The sequence below is a fragment of the Bombus huntii genome, chromosome 3, assembly GCF_024542735.1.
Source record: "Bombus huntii isolate Logan2020A chromosome 3, iyBomHunt1.1, whole genome shotgun sequence".
In the NCBI taxonomy this organism is placed as follows: domain Eukaryota; kingdom Metazoa; phylum Arthropoda; class Insecta; order Hymenoptera; family Apidae; genus Bombus; species Bombus huntii.
The window spans coordinates 13,971,475-13,990,112 of NC_066240.1; the positions used below are offsets into that span (position 1 = coordinate 13,971,475).

Genomic DNA, 18,638 nt, shown 5'->3' on the forward strand with positions numbered 1-18,638 from the left:
AATAGATGCGACTATTACAAAAACCTGTGTCTCGTCGTTCTAATGTATTTTTCATTATTACGCAATAATTTAACCATTAGAAGCAATTAAACTACGTAATCGGTATCTCATTTAGTCAGCCGTACGCATAAATCGTCATATAGAACTATAATCACGTAACGCATTCAATTGCGAAACGATTTGTTACAGTCCATACTAACAAGCATATTAAACATTTGCTTTATGAGTTACCGCTAGCGTGACAATATTATTTTTTCGTAGAACTCGTAGGGTTATAACGAAGCAAATTAATGAAAAACATTTTATTGATTATCTCTTAAATTACTTCTCATATATATATATATATATATATATATATATATATATATATATATATATATATATATATATATATATATATATATATATATATATATATATATATATATATATATATATATATATATATATATATATATATATATATTGATATATTGATATTCAGAAAAATTTTGTTAATTTTAAATCTCTAATATATATATATATATATATATATATTGATATATTGATATTCAGAAAAATTTTGTTAATTTTAAATCTCTATAAAACAGTCGCGGTTTTCTCTTTCTCCATTCTCAAATAATTTTTCCCTTTACATTGTATACCTATAATACCAGCGTAGAATGTTTTCGAAAGGTTCGAGAACTCATTCGTCGCGCGTTCATCGCCGAAAAACTTTATCATTCTGGTTCACTTTTTATTACGCAATCATTTAAATCGAGGCCGGGAATTCAGACGCCTTTCTCCCTGGTAATGGATTCGCTTCGTGTGATCCAGATGAATTTCGTATACGTACACGAACTATCGGTTTTTCGTTATCGCGTAATTCTTCCCAGAAATAATTCAAAATTTACTTCTTCTTCCGAACTTCGCAATTTCGCGTTAATATTTCACGCTGTCCCCAAAAAATTAATGCAGCAGACTTTTACATCGCTTGAAAGATTAAGAGATCAACGCTCTGCTCTGCTGCGGTGAAAGATCAAGAAGGAGGTAGTATGAAAGCAATTGTCAAAATAGAACACGTGTCGTGGCTTCAGCTAGTTTTCTCTGAACCAGTTTTCGCCACACCAGGATGGGCGTGGATCCTTCGCGAACGAGATCTGCAGAACAAAAGTAGACAGTGCGTAGAAATTTGACGGTATTACGCGGTTTGTCTGACGTTCGCGAAACAGCACGAAAGTAGAGAAAGTGGGTCAGTCCTGGCGACCACCAGAAATAGCTCGATGATCGAGCAACGCGAAATTGAAACGCTACCCTGTACTCAAGGTTACGCGATCGCGTTACTCTTCATTCCATGGAGCACGCGTCTACTACTCTTCCATACAGAATAAACAGGATTCTACCGAAGGATACTAATCTAACTCTTTCTTGGTATCCTCGTCGTTGCGTTACTCCATGTCGATGATAAAATATATACGTATGGATATGCACACACATACGTAAAAACGTGTGTTAAATGATTAATTATCAAATTTCTAGTTGTTAAACGTCTAGTGACTCGGATTAGAGAAATCATAGATATCTTCAATTATACGAGTCCCTATTATTTGTCCTCCGACAGGTGGGAGTTCGAACAAACGGAATGCTACTGTAACGCGAAGTAAGTTGAGTAATAGGATATTCGACAAGACACAGCAGAGGACCGGATGAAAGAAGAAGATGAAAGAATTAGAAAGTTCTAAAATATAACGAATTACGCTACGATATTGTTTTACGTAACAATGAACAACGTTATAATACTACCGTATATTGTACTATACTACACTACACTAACGATATACTGTGATTTTGTCAGACTAAAGTATATCGAGTAATACACATTAACCGAAATAGTAAAGTAATTAACAAATAATATAGGAAGCAAGAAGAGAATGTAAACCTAGATAAATATAGGAAAGAAGAGGAGGGTGAGACAGAAATGCAAAAGACCAGAATACACTTGTAACGAGTTTAATCGGTCACAAACAAATCTGCTAAAAAAATAAATAAAAAAGGTTCAGCCTGAGTCGACGAGTTATCGTGGGCAAGACGCGACATGACGCTTAGAGGTAGTGGGATGCGTAGGTGAGGGCGGGTGCGGCTGCGATCTTGGCGAAGGGTGCTGGGTGCGCGGCGTATGCGATGGGTGCTGGGTGCGCAGAGTACGCGATGTGTGCTGGTTGAGCGGAGTATGCGATGGGGGCGGCGTGTGCGACGGCGACTGGAGCGGCATGAGCAACGGCCACTGGAGCGGCGACTTTGGCAACTGGGGCGGCGTAGGCGAGAGGAGCATGAGCGACTGGAGCAGATGCAGCGTAGGTCAAGGGAGCAGCGTGTGCGACTGCTACTGGAGCAGCGTGTGCGACTGCTACTGGAGCAGCGGGTGCGACGGCCACTGGAGCAGCATGAGCTACTGGAGCTGCGGCGACGGCTTTGACGGCGACTGCAGCGGCTTCTTTGCGGACTACAGCGTTGAATCCGTTGACTGGATCGGCGGTGTAGTCGACGGTGCGTTTGGTTCCGTCAGCTTCGATCAGGGAGTAGCTACCCTGGACAACGTCTCCGTCGCGGGTTTCCTGTTGGCTCTTGGCGTCACCGGTCAGGCTATCGTGCACGTCGTAGGCGTAGCTGTATTGAGGGTGGGGGTCGAAGTCGGCGTCGACGGTCTTGGCTACCACGGCCTTAGCCACGGGGGCGGCTACCACCGCCTTGGCTACAGGCGCAGCCGCATAAGCCAGAGGTGCGGAGTATGCCAGAGGCGCAGCTGGCGCGTAGGTCAGAGGTGCTGCCTCTCGCAGGATTCCAGCGTTAGCGGCGGCCACGAAGGCGGCGAAGACGATGAACTGCAAGAACAAATATGCCGATTAGATTGGGGATTTATGGCAGTAGATGTTTGTGGTTGACTTTTGGCTAAACAGATGGATAGTAATATTAATTGATATTTGAAGAGCAAATTATTAGCAAGGATTAAGGAAGATTTACTTCCAGTAGTACAAGTTTGTAATTCCGATATGATAGAGATCTTTCGAAGTAGATGTTTGTAATTGGTTCCTTGTTGAAAGGATATTTGATATTTGGATTAAGTTTGAGCAAATGCGACCATTAGATTGATTTCGTTATTAGTAGCAATAGTTTGTAATTGACCGATATCGTGGTATGTCGTGTGAGTTGTATTTATAACTCATATAGGGATATGTCGATCTTTTACAAACCTTGAAGGCCATTGTTGAGAAGATTTTGTTGGTTTGGATCGACTGAGCGACTGATGATGCCAAACGTTATTTCGGACTGCTTTATATACCTACCAACGATCGGCTCGCTACCATTATACTCCCCACCAAATTGTTCAGGTTTTGCCGGACTTTCAAAGTTTGGTAGCAGATCGCATCAGACTTACCGCACTTGAACTTGGCCCGTACATGGGAGGAGCGCGAGTAAGGCACCATATGTTCACCCTCGATCATATTCTTTTTCATCTTGTTGTACATCGTCTAGAAGTGAAAGAGCATTGGTATACCGGTTGCCAATGACCGATATCACCGGTAATGAAACTAACTTGTTCCACGATCAAATTTCTGTATCTCGTGTAACTTCTTAATATATTTGTTTCACGAATGCTCTCTTGCATATTTTTTGACAAATTTTGCTTGCTTCATAGAGATACCGAATTAACGTTGGCAAACATTCGTAATAATTTTTTGTTTTCATTTTGCGGCGATTTTTCTGAAAGAAAAAGATCTCTTTACGCGTTATGTAATATCGTAAGTGGCCTTTGCAGTGAATAATCGGGGTCAGCTTTCCCGAATATCGTTGCGATACATTTTAAATTTATCGTGAAATATTTAACGTACGTCACAGATATTTAACGTTTTAACTAGTTTCATTTCCATATGCGGTCGATAATTTCATTTGAAAAGACTACGTCTAATTGAAAGATTACAGGAATTAAAATTCCTTTTTTAAATATATTTCATTCGATCCTCGATCCATTTTGTTCTTTCTCTATCGCATATATAACTTTTTTATACTATATTAATTTTTAATTACGTTAAAATTCTACGATGCAATTTTAGCTGCGTGCAACTAACGTGACTTATATTTCGACATTTATTTCGCATTCTTGTATATTCTCTCGTTTCCTCCGTTTTGTAACCGACTGTGCGAAATTCCGCCTTTAGGAGACCTTGCCTGGTTCAACGATCTCTTTCAGAACATTTTTTGAATATAAATTCGCAGGAATACGCGAACAATCAGGCCAACGTTACCTGGTAACTCGACAATTTAATCAACGTCTCTGTTTCGATTTCTAGTTAGGGGCGCAACTTGGTGCATTATCGCGTGAAAGAATTCCACGTGTCATAAAGCCATCCGTAGAAGCAAGCAGCTAATTCTGCTCCGCCTTCCTCCACCTACTTATTCGAGCTTCGAAACTTCTACGGAGACTCAAATCGCGCTACTTAATAGTTCCAATCTAAATACCATTTCAATTTCTTCTTAGACTGCAGATTTTTGTACATTTATTACAAACATAAGGATGCAAGAATGCACGGAATGCATCATGCAAAAATGTATAAAATATTCAAAGTAAATCGCTCGTTACAATATCTAACAGGCAGTTAAATAAATCGATGCAAAATTTGCTAGACAAAATACGCGTACGAATAAAATTGAATATACCGAAGAAAGAGAAAGAAATCTCGATCTACGTAACGTTCCAATGAGAGTTAGAATTTTCCGAATTAAATTATCAACGCCACTTATAACGATCGAGCTACCAGTCTGATCATTTCTACTTCAATTTCGCGTCTTTTCGTCGTCTTCGTAAAAATATGAAATTACACGAGCAAAACCGCTTGTAACGAAGCTCCGACCATCGTTAACATTGCGAAGAACGCTGCGTATTTCCGACGATCCGGCGACGCTCGTTGAAATTCAACGGTATCGGCCGCAAATCGATTTTCTAAATTTCTCCAAATTTCCATCGGCAATTTCGTATCGGGGTAAATGGGACCGTGAAAAAGCGAAAGAGAGAAGACGAACGCGCAGGACGAAAGAAGAAGGAAGAGTACGAAATTCGGTTGGGTACCAGCTGGTCGCGAAACTTTCCAGCGATATACGTGTCAAGTTGACTGGTTGGATCCCGATCTACCTCGATCGTTGCGTCACATCTAACGTTACCGGGTGAACAGAAGTGGAGCACTTTCATAAAGAAAAAATAGGCGGGCCGAGGCAAATCGCGAAGACCATTTCGATCGATCGAATTGCCCCGGGCCATCCGAACCAACCGATCCCAGTCCTCATCCATAGTCGAAACCTCCGCCTTCGGCGGCTCTTGGCAAAAGTCTAGTCCGAAACGTCTAGCGTCGTGTACTTTACGTGAAATCAATGTCACAACTCGAATTTAGGTCTTCCGCACTTGTCGCTCACTGTGGCCACTGGAATTTTAATGCCTCCACTGTTTCTGCTTTTTTCGCGCCGAATTATTCATTCGCCTTGCTAATTGCGCGAATACCGGCAAATATCTGGCACGAAGTTAGGCTGTTGCGTTGTAACGTTGATTTATCGAGCTTTCTCACAGCAATAACGAATATGTATACATCTTGGAATTGCATTTCTTAAAGTTGGAAATTATTTTTGGGGATATCGAGGTGAAAGGTCGGATATACCGGCCTCTTTTCGCGCTAAGAATGAATATTCCTTGATATTCTTAATAGCGGCGAGTTTCTTCTTTCGAAGTGGAAAATAATTGTTTGGAATGTCGTATTTAATTGTACTGGTCTTAATGGTTCTAGGCAAGCTTGTAAGTTAGAAATAGGTTTTATATATCCGCAAACGTATGTATCGGATGGACGATGAAATAAATAAATAAATAAATATAATATATATATTCTTTTTAAAACATAGATGAATATTTTAATCTTCCTTGTTTTAAAATAGCCAACTATTCTTTGGAAATTGTCTGGTCTTTTTAAGACAACGATAAATATTTCGGTATTCTTGATAGTACTGCGCCCAAGTTGGAAGTGTTAGAATCTTGCAGAGGAAAGAAAATTCATCTTTTACATTTCTAAGTAAGATTTACTCGTTTTCTTTTTTTAGTTGGTTCATTGTCGTAATCTAAACATTGTCTAAAATCTGTCGTCTGTCTTCTCCTAAACAAGGAATTATCTTTTGAAACAACGAGAATATTGCAGCTTCCGCAACAAGGCTAAATCACAATTGCTAGATCCTTTCGTATTTTTCATAGCTCGCTTTTTATTGCTCGCTTTTTCCGATAAAAAATAATTTTCTGTCTCAGCTGTTGAACCAGTTGATTCCTCTAAACACCAATGAACGTTTTAATTCCCTTATTCATATAAAACGAAAAAGAACTACTATCCTTTGCAGGCTTGTCGTTTATGTGAAACACAGTATTCCGATTAAGACGTATCCTGAATTGTCTTTTGCGGCGTAGGTCCTTGCACGTCTAGACGAAAAAAGAAATGGACATAAGGAGACGAAAGGCGTTGCTGCCAGGTTAGCTATCGAAAGAAGATCGACAAAAACAGTATCGCTCTAATAAGTTGACATAGTAAAAATTTCCCTGTATACCCATTAATCGTGCAAAATCCGATCAGTCTTACGTCATCGGTTTCTTACGTCACCGGTGCGCAACCTCGTCCTCTTCTTATTTTTTCATACCATGAAAAAACCAGTTGATTCCGCCAATTATGGAAGAACTCAAGGTTGTAGGATACAATTCTTTCGCACCACTGACCTATAGTAAATCAAACGTTAAATGATTCGTCCATTTTAATTACTTATTTATTGTCCCCGCGGAACCTTTATTTTCGCTGTTTCCACGATATGAAACTCGAGAAATATCTTCGAATTGAGACGACTCCCACACGCGTTAACAATAAAACTATTCCAATAAATTTATCATGATATTTTATTTTATTGACGGAATATTTCTAACTGTACGATGTATGCCGTTAACGTTATTGTTTCGTAAGATGCCTCATGAGTTACGATCCTTCGTGTCTATCGTATGTTACACATGTGCAGGTGTAGTAATGGATTAATTAGAAAGTACAGTAATTATAATATATTTTGGAGGAATTTGAACGTAGATGAACGAGACGGATGGATAATGATAAACGTTGGATAAACGGATAGCAATAAAAATGGAACACAAACGCTTCGAGCGTTGCTTTTGTAGTTGAAGATCCTAAACGTTGCAGCTTGAATATCGAGTTGTTTTTGACGACTTTTTTTCGTATTATATTTTCTTGTTTTGTTTGTATTATATTTCGGTCCAAGTAGAAATCTATTGGAAATATTTTAATTTGAAGATACGCGAAGGAAATTGAAGTTTGAAAAGGATGGTATTAAAAGGAAAGGTATAAATTTCGCATTAAATGTTTCTATAGACATCTAGATGAATTTAATTGTAATTTAACTTTGTAATCGATTCGCGTAATCGCATACTTTTAAGGAGTACTGACACCTGAATGAATATATTATTTATCGTGATGGGGACATTGCATGTGAGATTCTTCGAATTCAATGGAAAAAATTAACTGTTATTACGGCAAGTATGAACGGTAATTCAAAGTGCACTTTTACCTCGTCACTGTCACTTTCTTCAATACGGTACTATACGATGTATCGATAGCACGTAAGATCCAACGAAATATCTCCATTTTGTACAAAATCGTGATATTTATAGATTTTAAAATAAATAAAAAAGAATGGAATAAAATATTAATAAAGTTCCGAAAAAGAGAGAGAGAGAGAGAGAGAGAAGAAAGAATTTTTACATTTGTACATATTATATGATTAATTAATTGAACAATTTTTTAATTTGCGAACATCGGTATAATTAAGTCCGAAATCGTGCGTGCCATTTTAATTTTAAATGACACACATTGATATCAGGTACACGGTTCTATATAGTTGCGATTGATGTTAGTTAAATAGCCCATCGATTATTTACTCCTCCATAAAGTCTCTGCACTTCGATTAAACAAATATAAATATAAATATAAAATAAAATCGTTATTCACGATGTCAAGATTTATTTTAATGATATACATATACCAAGTACAAAAAAATTATACAAGGGATACGTATAATTTTACATCGTAATTTATATCAAACGTAAGATAATTCCACACACGTAAACATCACATTTTCTAAACGTCGAAACGTTAGAAAATACTTTTGCAATTTACAAATATATATATTTTATATCAAACATCAAACTTCTTCTATCTTTTATATCATAAAATATGAACGTTTAAACACTCAAAGAGTTAACTCGCGTGTTATATTAAATGTAAAGAAAAAAGAAACGTCGAAACGTTAGAAAATACTTTTGCAATTTACAAATATATATATTTTATATCAAACATCAAACTTCTTCTATCTTTTATATCATAAAATATGAACGTTTGAGCACTCAAAGAGTCAACTCGCGTGTTATATTAAATGTAAAGAAAAAAGAAACGTCGAAACGTTAGAAAATACTTTTGCAATTTACGAACGTATATATGTTATATCAAACATCAAACTTCTTCTATCTTTTATATCATAAAATATGAACGTTTGAGCACTCAAAGAGTCAACTCGCGTGTTATATTAAATATAAAGAAAAAAGAAACGTTACGAACATAGAAATATAGTATAAGAATAAATTACGTGTTTTAAGAATAATCGACAATGCAGAAAAAGTACAGGGAAGGAAACTGATAGCGTGTTTCCCTCAAAGAGAAGCCCAAGGAAGGATTAAGTAACTCGTGGCAAGGACGTGGCCTAGTCGACGGAGACGGTGTTCACGATGGTCCAACGGCTATCGTTGTTGATCGAATTGTTCGTGTTGGGCGTGGTCCGATTTCTTGCTCAATTTTGCGGCCGCAAATCGGGTGGCCGTCGAAGGTACCGTCACCCAGTTACGTCAGCGTGCCCGTGGGTCCTGGTCGCGCGGTATAAAAGCCGAAAACCACCCGTCTGTGGTATCATTCGCATCACAGACAGACAGATCAAGAGATCTTCCAATCAAGCGAGCTACAATGGCCTTCAAGGTATTACGAACTCAGGAATAATCGTAACTTGATCAAAGGGCGCTTTTCGTTTATTGAGTATACTTCAATAATTAAATTTCGTATATTTATTTCATACTTAAATTCAGACTTTCCTTTCAACGAACGATATAGAGTATTTTTACTTTTGTTTATATTTTTCATCTTCGCGTTTAAATTTGCCTTTCTATTAACGAACTATATATATATATATATAGTTATAGTATATATATATATATATATATATATATATATATATATATATATATATATATATATATATATATATATATATATATATATATATATATATATATTTGGCCTTTCTTTTTTCGTTCTGTTAAATGAGTAAAAGTGTTCTTAGTCTTATCCAGTGCATTTTTAACTAACACTTTTTATTCTGCGCTCGGTTGAAAGTGGAACGCACGTCTCCATTCCTAATTTCGATAACCCTCCGCGTACAGAATACTCGGTAACGCGTCGCTTTCATCAGTCGTCCGAGAATCTGAAAAGCTAAAGAACATCTTCTTTAATCTATCCAAAACGATTTCTATGATCTGTGATTAAAACTATTTATTTATACAATCCAAATTGGTAACGAAACGCAAGAAATTTATTTACTAATCTATTCGCTCTGCTAATTTCGTGACAGCAGCTAACGCCAGCCAACTGCAGCTAACCTAATATTTCCTAGATAGAAAACGACCTACGAAAAATTTCTATCTAATCGTCATACCTGTTTTTACAATTCGTCCAAATACCAAATATCCTTTCAGCAAGAAACCGATTACAAACATCTACTTCGATAGATCTCTATCTAATCGTATCTCATCATGTAGACAAACTACCGCAGTCCAACCAAACACCTCTTCGACGAAAAGCCAATTGCAAACTTGTACTACCAGTAGAAAATCCTATTTAATCCTTATATTTGTTCTCCAAATATCAATTCGTATTAATGTGTAGCTCTTTAACGAAAAGATATCTAACGTAAACATCTACTGCTAAGACTCTGCAATCTGATCGCCATATTTGCTCTTGCAGTTCATCGTCTTCGCTGCCTTCGTTGCCGCCGCTAACGCTGGAATCCTGCGAGAGCCTCTGACCTACGCACCAGCGGCGCCACTGGCTTACTCCGCACCTCTGGCCTATGCGGCTGCTCCTGTAGCCAAGGCGGTGGTGGCCGCCCCTGTGGCTAAGGCCGTTGTTGCCAAGACCGTTGACGCCGACTTCGACCCCCACCCCCAATACAGCTACGCCTATGACGTGCACGACAGCCTGACCGGTGACGCCAAGAGCCAACAGGAAACCCGCGACGGAGACGTTGTCCAGGGTAGCTACTCCCTGATCGAAGCTGACGGAACCAGACGCACCGTCGACTACGTTGCTGACCCAGTCAACGGTTTCAACGCTGTAGTCCGCAAAGAAGCTGCCGCCGCCCCTATCGTCGCTGCTGCCCCAGTAGCTAAAATTGCTGCCGCTCCAGTTGCCAAAATCGCCGCTGCTCCAGTCGCCTACGCCGCTCCCGTTGCCAAGATCGCCGCTGCTCCAGTCGCCTACGCCGCTCCAGTCGCCAAATTAGCCGCCGCTCCAGTCGCATACGCCGCCCCCGCTCCAGTCGCCTACGCCGCTCCCGTTGCCAAATACGCCGCTGCTCCTCTCGCATACGCCGCCCCCGCTCATGCTTTCATCCACTGAATCCGATCTATTGTTTAGGAATTATGTTTGTCGAATAAATACGGTTTTTTTTTAGCAAGTATACGAAACGTACTGTACTCTGTTACCTTTTTACTTTACTACCCATATCTTTGAACATATTTTTAAGTTTTTCTTTGAATTTGGTGTTTTTTTCTCTTTTGTGCATCGTTTAGGTGTGCAAAAAGGTAAATATATACGTACGTTGTATAGTGGGTATTTCTTGGTGGTCCTGCACAACGGAAAGAATGGAAAATCATGTTTGCTAATTTTGTTAAATGCATTTGACTGTCGTTGGTATATAATTATTATTCGATTCGAATATATTCGATGGTTGGCTAAAATTCCTTTTTGATAGAAATATTAAAAAATAGAAATTCCATGTGCCCCAAAAAGATGTTCGGCTTAGTCTTTTAAAAATGATACGGTCGTTTCATAGCTCTTTGTTTAAACTTATTTTTAATTTACGACACCGAGGAAATTTGAGCGAGGATATCGCAAACTTGCAAATTTATTTGCTTGTCGCGCTTGTAAAATAAACATAAATGCATATTGGAAATATAAAAGGACACGAACGTATTAAAGTTCGTAAAAGATAGAGTTCGTAGAGTTCGATTGCGTCATGCCAAAGTATTACAGAAGATAGGATAGTATTGGAAAGGTATGTGATTAATAAAAAAAATCTCGTGCTCGTATTTTCAATCGCTATCGTTCATTAAGGTGGCTGGCTTTCATTAAAAATTCACGGACAGACATCGGTCTCCGACACTTTCTCTGCCAGTGCCAATGTTGCTGATTACACAATACAACCACGCCTCATACGCATCGTTCGTGTGTAATGCACGTAATGTGAGCCATTGCGTTAATCGGGAACTCCAGGCAAACCAGATTCATGCAATGGTGCAAACCTTGATCCACTTACGATCCGACATATGTATGTACTCCCTTTCGTGACCACCTTTATGATTTCATTGACCACATTTATAATTGATCTTGAGATGATATTCGATTGATCGCTCATAGAGAAAGTGTACACAAATTACACGATTTCGTGATATTATCGAATAATTAAGATAACAAAGTGTCTTAGCTTTTATTTTAGCAAAAAAGTGATATAAGAAGAAACAGATTAATTCGTATTTTATGAAATGAGACGCAATCTGCTTTATAAATGAATTTTATTTAATAAAACTATAATTACAGATATATTATTTTTACGTACAAAAATATATCTTGCACAATCTACGTAGCTGCGTGCACTTATTTGATAAAACGTCCTTAAATTAAGACAAAAATAATGTATGTTATTTTTCTGTTAATTGACTGAAAGTTTTCATAGTATACTCTCTTAACTCTAATAATATTTAACCTTAATACATATAAATCACATTTTTACTTTCCCTTATTCTAATTATTAGGTATTTTGTCTTTTAACGACTATAAATTATATTAATGAATCTCATATAGAACTCAAAAATGGTGAAAAAATATATTAAGAAAAAATATTTATCTTGTATTGTACTTTTTACTCTTATGACCCTCTTTCTGGTGGAGCTAGCCTGAAAATTAAAATATAATATACAAAAGTTTTCTTTATTCGTATATATCCCAGGAGTATACGTTTATTTTAAATTTAAATTATATTAGTTATAGATTTTGAAAAAACTTACTTATGTATAGTTACATAATCTTCTGCAAGGACATTAGATGTGTCTAAAGGTGTCAGAAATGTGAATTGACTCTGTGGATGCATTTTAGTATGATCCAAAAGAATATCCATTATAATTCGGCGATTTACCTTATCCTGGTTAAAACAATGATTAATGATTGTAATATTGAGAATTATGTACAGATTAAGGAATTATAATATCCACAAAATTCTATATACCATAAAGACATCAAATTCATCAAGGAAATAAAAAGGTAAACCGGTACATTCCCAAAGTGCTAGAATGAAAGCAACAGTGGAATATGATCTTTCACCGCCTGACAATGATCTTGCATCGTTAATTGATTTGTTACTATCGTTTGACGAGTGTACTTCAAGTTCAAGTATTTTTCGTGCGTGGTCAATATTTATAGTACCCTAGCGAGAATAATTGAATTAAAAATATAACATTATTTGTTCCTTCATTTTTAACTAAAAAAATTATACGTACGTTTTTATTTCGTAAAGCAAGGATATTTGAAAATGAATTCTGAATTTTTTTACCGTATGTATGTTTCATGTCAGTAAACAACTTCTTTCGAAATTCCAATCGTTTTATATGAGCCTATAAAAAATATATAAATATAAATAAATATATCAATAAACAGTTAAATAACTTTATGTATAAAACTTCATAATGTGTATGGTCACTCTCAGATATTAGTATTAGTTTGTCCCTAACATTAAACGTAGTAGGCAATAAACTAAGGAAACGTTTCGACTCTAACAGAGCATGCTGGAAACAATGACTCGAAATCGAAAGAACTTAAATTCTGGTAAAGAGATACTATTAGCTACAAAAAAATTGTACGGTAAAAGCACCGTGTTCGATGATTTAATGAGGTTAATGCTGCTATACAACAGTCAGAGTTTCTTGGGAAATAACGTCGTAAAAAATGTGCAAGTTTATAAATTCTAACTAGATTTATGATACGGAAGATATATCGCGGAATAACGTACTTGGTAACTTTTTTCAATTTTAGAGATCAAATGTATATCTTTCCCACATTTTGCTTCCTTTTCTTTTAATTCTTTACGTAATTCTTCGATAGTACCAAACATTCGTTCTATTTCAAGAATTTTATGTTTTACATCCTTGGATAATCTTTCAAGCTCGTTAATCGATCTGAAAAATATTGAGTTTTGTTTAATGTCATACGTCTTTAAATGTTCGTATTCATTTTACTAACCTTATCGTGTCTATTCTATCACATCGATTTGTAGCATCCGTCACTGCTTTTTCTGTACACCTTCGCTGTTGTTCAAATTCTACTGTTGCCTGCTGTAAGGCTTGATGTGCTACCTGCAGCTTCTTTGTAGCATGACGAGCTTGTGCATGCAATGCTTCCTTTTCGTCTTGTAATTCTTTTATATTTTCCTACATACAAAATTATATGTATTAATATGAAAAGAATAAAAATAAATCTTATAATTTTTATGTACCTTTAAAGGATTAATTTTTGAATTTAGATTTTGCCTTAATTCTCTGTGATGCTTAACTTCTTCCTCTAAAGATTCAACTGCTTTTTGAAGTTGGAGAATGCTAGCATTTAAATTTGATTCTTCAAATTTTTCTTGATGTAATTTCTTTTCTAACTCACTCAATTCGTTTTTCTGTGTAAAATAAAATAAAAATTTTCATAACATTCAAATACTCTTGGCTAAATAATATTTATATTTAAATATAACTTACAAAGACAGTCACAGATATAGTTTCATAAGCTTCGATTTTATCCTTTAAATCATTAATTGATGCTTTATATTGATTTTGAATGGCATGAAGCTTTGTTACTTCTGTTCTAACGCCGCCTAACTCAGTGCTTATACGTTTTTCTTTTTCAGAAATTGTTTTATACAATGCTATGGCACTATCTTTCTCATTATCTATGACATGAAGCTCTTCTTCCAATGCACTAATCATAAAAAGGAATTTTATGATATTTAAAATAAAAATAAACGGGCATAACAATAAACGGAAGAAATTTCATACTTAATAGTATCTGTAATAGAAACCTGAAGAAATCTAGCTTTCAAACTGCGTGGTCCACCATAACTTCTGTACTGTGGATCTGGGTAAAATGTATCACCCCGTTGTGTAAACGCTCTTTTACAGTTTTGTGGAACTTTGGAAGCCTTAGACATAATTTCAGCTGCTTCTTTGCTAGATGGAATTAATAGAATACATTCAACTTCACGCTGGTCGATTAAACAATTAGCAACCACCGGATCTGATATATCCATTGCATCCAAAAGATTGGGATAATGTGAAGATCTGGTACAATGTGCATGGACATCATGAACCTAGAAACGTATATATGTATGAGTTTACATGATGTACTATACAGTATATTGCGGTATACACTATGAATTAATTTTCTTACAGTATTATAAAATTTACTACATATAATTTGTGGAGTTCTTTCATTCAAATAAATTTCTTTCATAATTGTATTTAATACTTTGGCATCACGACTGTTATCTACACAAAACGTACTAAAAGTACTTGCTCCTAAAAAATGTTCAACAGCAGGAGCCCATGCTGAATCTTTCATTTTGATGTATGCCCCTAAATATAAACAAAAACATATAATAAATCGAACACAATGATTCACTTTCATCATTATCTTACCAAGTGGACCTCGTGGTTTTTCCTTAAAATGTCCATTACTATATTCTTCTTCGATTCTTCTTAGAAGACGTGGTATATTTCGCCCAAAAACAGTTAATGTATTATCAGAATATTTTTTCCTTGCATTTATATCCAACCTAATTTTTTCTGAAACAAAATGAAGCTATTATTCAATCTTATACTCTATAATGCAATATAAGTTAAATATATATAGTGAGTGAAAGCAATTATTCTACAAATAATATAATATTTACCTATACGTTTTTGACAATTATTTATTTCAATTCTTGAAGTTTGAATTTCTTTCAAAAGACGCATCTTATCAGTTTCTAAATGCATTTGATAAGTTTGCTTAGTTCGTAATAATGCTTCGGTCTCGTCTAATTTTTGTTCCAAATTAGCTAATTGTTGTTTTATTTGGTTTCTTTCAGTTTGTTCTGCATTATCAGCACTAGAAATAAAAGAAATAAAAGTGTATATGTAATAATGTCATATAAAACTGGTATTGTACAAATACAAAAAAATCATATCAAACCTTTCTAATCTATGTATTTCTTTGCGAAGTGCACTAATATCATCTTCCAATCTTTTAACTTTACTTTGGACAGAACGCCACTCACGTATTTTAGTTGAATGCTCATTTTTTTTTATGCTATATTCTTGTCTCGCTTTATTATATGTTTCAGAATTATTATTAACTTCCTTTTCTGCAGACTCAATTTCTTCTTCCAATTCCCTGCGAATAAAAGATAATATAATAGTATATATTACATATCAATGTGTTATCTATTATGGAAAACTAATCAGACCAGAAATGGGAGTCTACTCTATTGCATTATAATATAATTAGTACGAAAATGATAAGAAATATTGTAATCAATATTATGTCATTAGAGAAATGAATGTTACTTTGAAATTTTAATAAATAAAATTTGTTCATGCTATTAAAAATTACAGAAATATTTCAGATGAATAAAGTAATCATAACTAACTAGTAAATATATATATATAATAGTAAATATATATATATAATAGTAAATATACATATATAATAGTAAATATACATATATATTATATATATAAATAATTCATACTGAATTTTTTTATTTATTTCTTCATCTTTTGATTTTGCAGATGATCCTGTATCCTGAAGCTGTTTAAAATTATCTTCACATTTTTTTAGAACATGCTCAAATTTTCCTAATTTTCTTTCTTCTGCTATAGCCTATGTAACAAAATACATACTTCATGTCCATTTATTAAGAAATAATGTTACTTTATAAAATTTTTGTATATTAAATATAATACTTACAACTGCCCAAACTAATTCCTTCTCAAGATCAACTACTTCATCGCGAAATTTATCAATTCCTTCTGCTCTTTCTATGCTTTTTTTAAGTTCTTCTATCTCTTTTCTAGCATCTGCTAAAATCTATACAACATTTTCATTATATACATGAAATGATTTATATCTCAAAAACATAATGAAAACATACTTTATTATACTGTTTCAACTTTTCATATTCTTGTTCACATGTCAATTCAGCTTCTTTATAATTGTTACCAATTACATTTAGTAATGTTGCTTTCATAAATAGTTCATACTTTTCTTCTGGTCTGGATGATACTAGAAATGTTCTAGATATATCTTGATTTAATATAGAAATAGGATTATCTATTTGAATATTCATTGCCTGTAATATATTAGCCAATTCATTTTGTTTTGTCGAGACCACTTCACCTGTAAATAACAATTCACAGAAGTTTTATTTTAAATAAATTTAAATGCGAATAAGATTTAAATTAATTATACATAATGCTTTCATAAATAATACTATCTTATATAAACATAAATATAAATGTAATGATTTTAATAACCTCTCCAATTCTTTATCTTATAAGATGATGTAGTTCCAATACTTCGGAAAACTGTTATTGAATCACCATAAATATCAGGTTTATATGCCATAGACCCATTATTAAATAAACTTACTTCAATAGTAGCTGAATTTTTTCCCTTCTTTATAAAATCTAAACAGAGAAAAAGCATGTTATAAAAAAAGAAAAGTATAAAAAATATTATTGTGTATAATATGTTTATACTTTTTACAGATGCTCCACGACTAGTAATATTTGCCCTAGCACCAAGCCCAACTGTTAAAGCTGTTAATATTGCACTTTTTCCACTTCCATTACGACCAATAATAAAATTTACATTTGGATTTAATGTTACTTCCAAGGCATCGTGACACATGAAATTTCGTATTAAAATTCTTTTTATTTTACCTGTTTTAGACTGTAAGACAACACATAGGTATAAAAAACATGCAGGTAAGATATAGGTCTGTTGTATGTATGATTTATATATATTATTATTTTTATATATATATTATTATATATGACATCATATTTATATTAATATTAACGTGCTAAAAGAGCATAAATAACATTCAAAAAATAAAACATTGCCCTCAACTTTTCCTTACTATGATATTAACTCTGACCACTTACCTCTTCTGTAAATTGAGAAGCATTTTCTTTCGCTTTCGAAAGTTTTGATCGATATTCTTTTGATTCTGCAGATTTCCTTTTCCGTCCATTATTCGTATTACTTTCCATGGTTTCAGAAATGTTTATGATCTTAAGATGTACGTATAGATTCTGTATTCATTCAAATAGCCGTGCAATATCTCATTTTATAAACATCGTCTTTTTGATGAACACTTATCGATCTTAATACAAACAATCTGGAATCATCATCGAAATATAATGCTTTCTAACGAATCAAAATGTAAGAAATTCTTCTGTCATAATTGAACCGTTCCAATAATGTATTTTCTGAAATACAAAAGCGCCCCAGTGTCTCAGCGTATACCCGAACCTTTCCCGCCAGAAAGAACTACTACTCTGATTCAACTTTCATTGTCATTATATACAACATACATAGTGTCCTTTGTTTAGATACATAGTGTTTCTTTGAGGCAACCAATAGAAACGTTACATCGTGAAAACGAAGCTTGCTATCCAATGGCGGGAACACTTTTAAAAGATTCAAATTAATTATATGAATTTTAATAATAATTTCTCATAGCTGATCATTTCATTAAAATAGTCACTAATAAGCTGATTCTCCGCTTTTCTATCATCTATTATCTTTTCTAGACTTTTTACCTAACCTCTTAATTGTATCTATACCGTAGTATTCATGCATTCCATTTTTTCCATTAATTGTTCCGTTTATTCTTAACATTCTTCCCATTATTTCTTCCTCTTTTATGGAACTTTCTTTGCATTTCTCAGTTACCTTTTTTACAGAGAGATTGAGTTTTAATCGCAAAAACAATAGATAAAATAATAGATAATAATCCAAATTTCTGTATTATAAGTTCTGAATAAAAATAGGTGGCTATAGAAATACGCGTTTATTGAATCATAACGAATATATTAGGTTTAATATATAATTAACTTGACTTGGAGATTTATGCAAATTCACATTTCCATGAGCACATTTGAGTGAGTATGATTT

General features: G+C 34.6%; 3 protein-coding genes across 3 annotated transcripts; 1 reads left to right on the forward strand and 2 right to left on the reverse strand.

Moving 5' to 3' along the window:
- Positions 1 to 1,973: 1,973 nt before the first annotated feature.
- Positions 1,974 to 2,870, reverse strand: LOC126863692 (cuticle protein 21-like; the record flags this gene model as incomplete). Its single annotated transcript, XM_050614102.1, has 1 exon — positions 1,974 to 2,870. A coding segment is annotated over one exon (789 nt), but the record flags the coding sequence as incomplete, so codon positions are not given.
- A 4,957-nt stretch (positions 2,871 to 7,827) lies between these two features.
- LOC126864057 (cuticle protein 21-like) lies at positions 7,828 to 10,839 on the forward strand. Its single transcript, XM_050614988.1, has 2 exons — positions 7,828 to 9,083; positions 10,125 to 10,839. The coding sequence occupies exons 1-2, from the start codon at positions 9,072 to 9,074 to the stop codon at positions 10,776 to 10,778; spliced, it is 666 nt and encodes a 221-aa protein (XP_050470945.1). The 5' UTR covers positions 7,828 to 9,071; the 3' UTR covers positions 10,779 to 10,839.
- A 1,097-nt stretch (positions 10,840 to 11,936) lies between these two features.
- On the reverse strand, positions 11,937 to 18,282 carry LOC126864004 (structural maintenance of chromosomes protein 6). Its single transcript, XM_050614868.1, has 19 exons — positions 17,624 to 18,282; positions 17,216 to 17,408; positions 16,991 to 17,143; positions 16,609 to 16,853; positions 16,425 to 16,544; positions 16,207 to 16,337; positions 15,648 to 15,848; positions 15,367 to 15,563; positions 15,113 to 15,259; positions 14,865 to 15,049; positions 14,474 to 14,784; positions 14,177 to 14,396; positions 13,927 to 14,097; positions 13,674 to 13,861; positions 13,444 to 13,609; positions 12,935 to 13,048; positions 12,664 to 12,861; positions 12,446 to 12,579; positions 11,937 to 12,334 (listed from the first exon to the last, which is right to left on the reverse strand). The coding sequence occupies exons 1-19, from the start codon at positions 17,729 to 17,731 to the stop codon at positions 12,307 to 12,309; spliced, it is 3,210 nt and encodes a 1,069-aa protein (XP_050470825.1). The 5' UTR covers positions 17,732 to 18,282; the 3' UTR covers positions 11,937 to 12,306.
- Between the last annotated feature and the right edge of the window lie 356 nt (positions 18,283 to 18,638).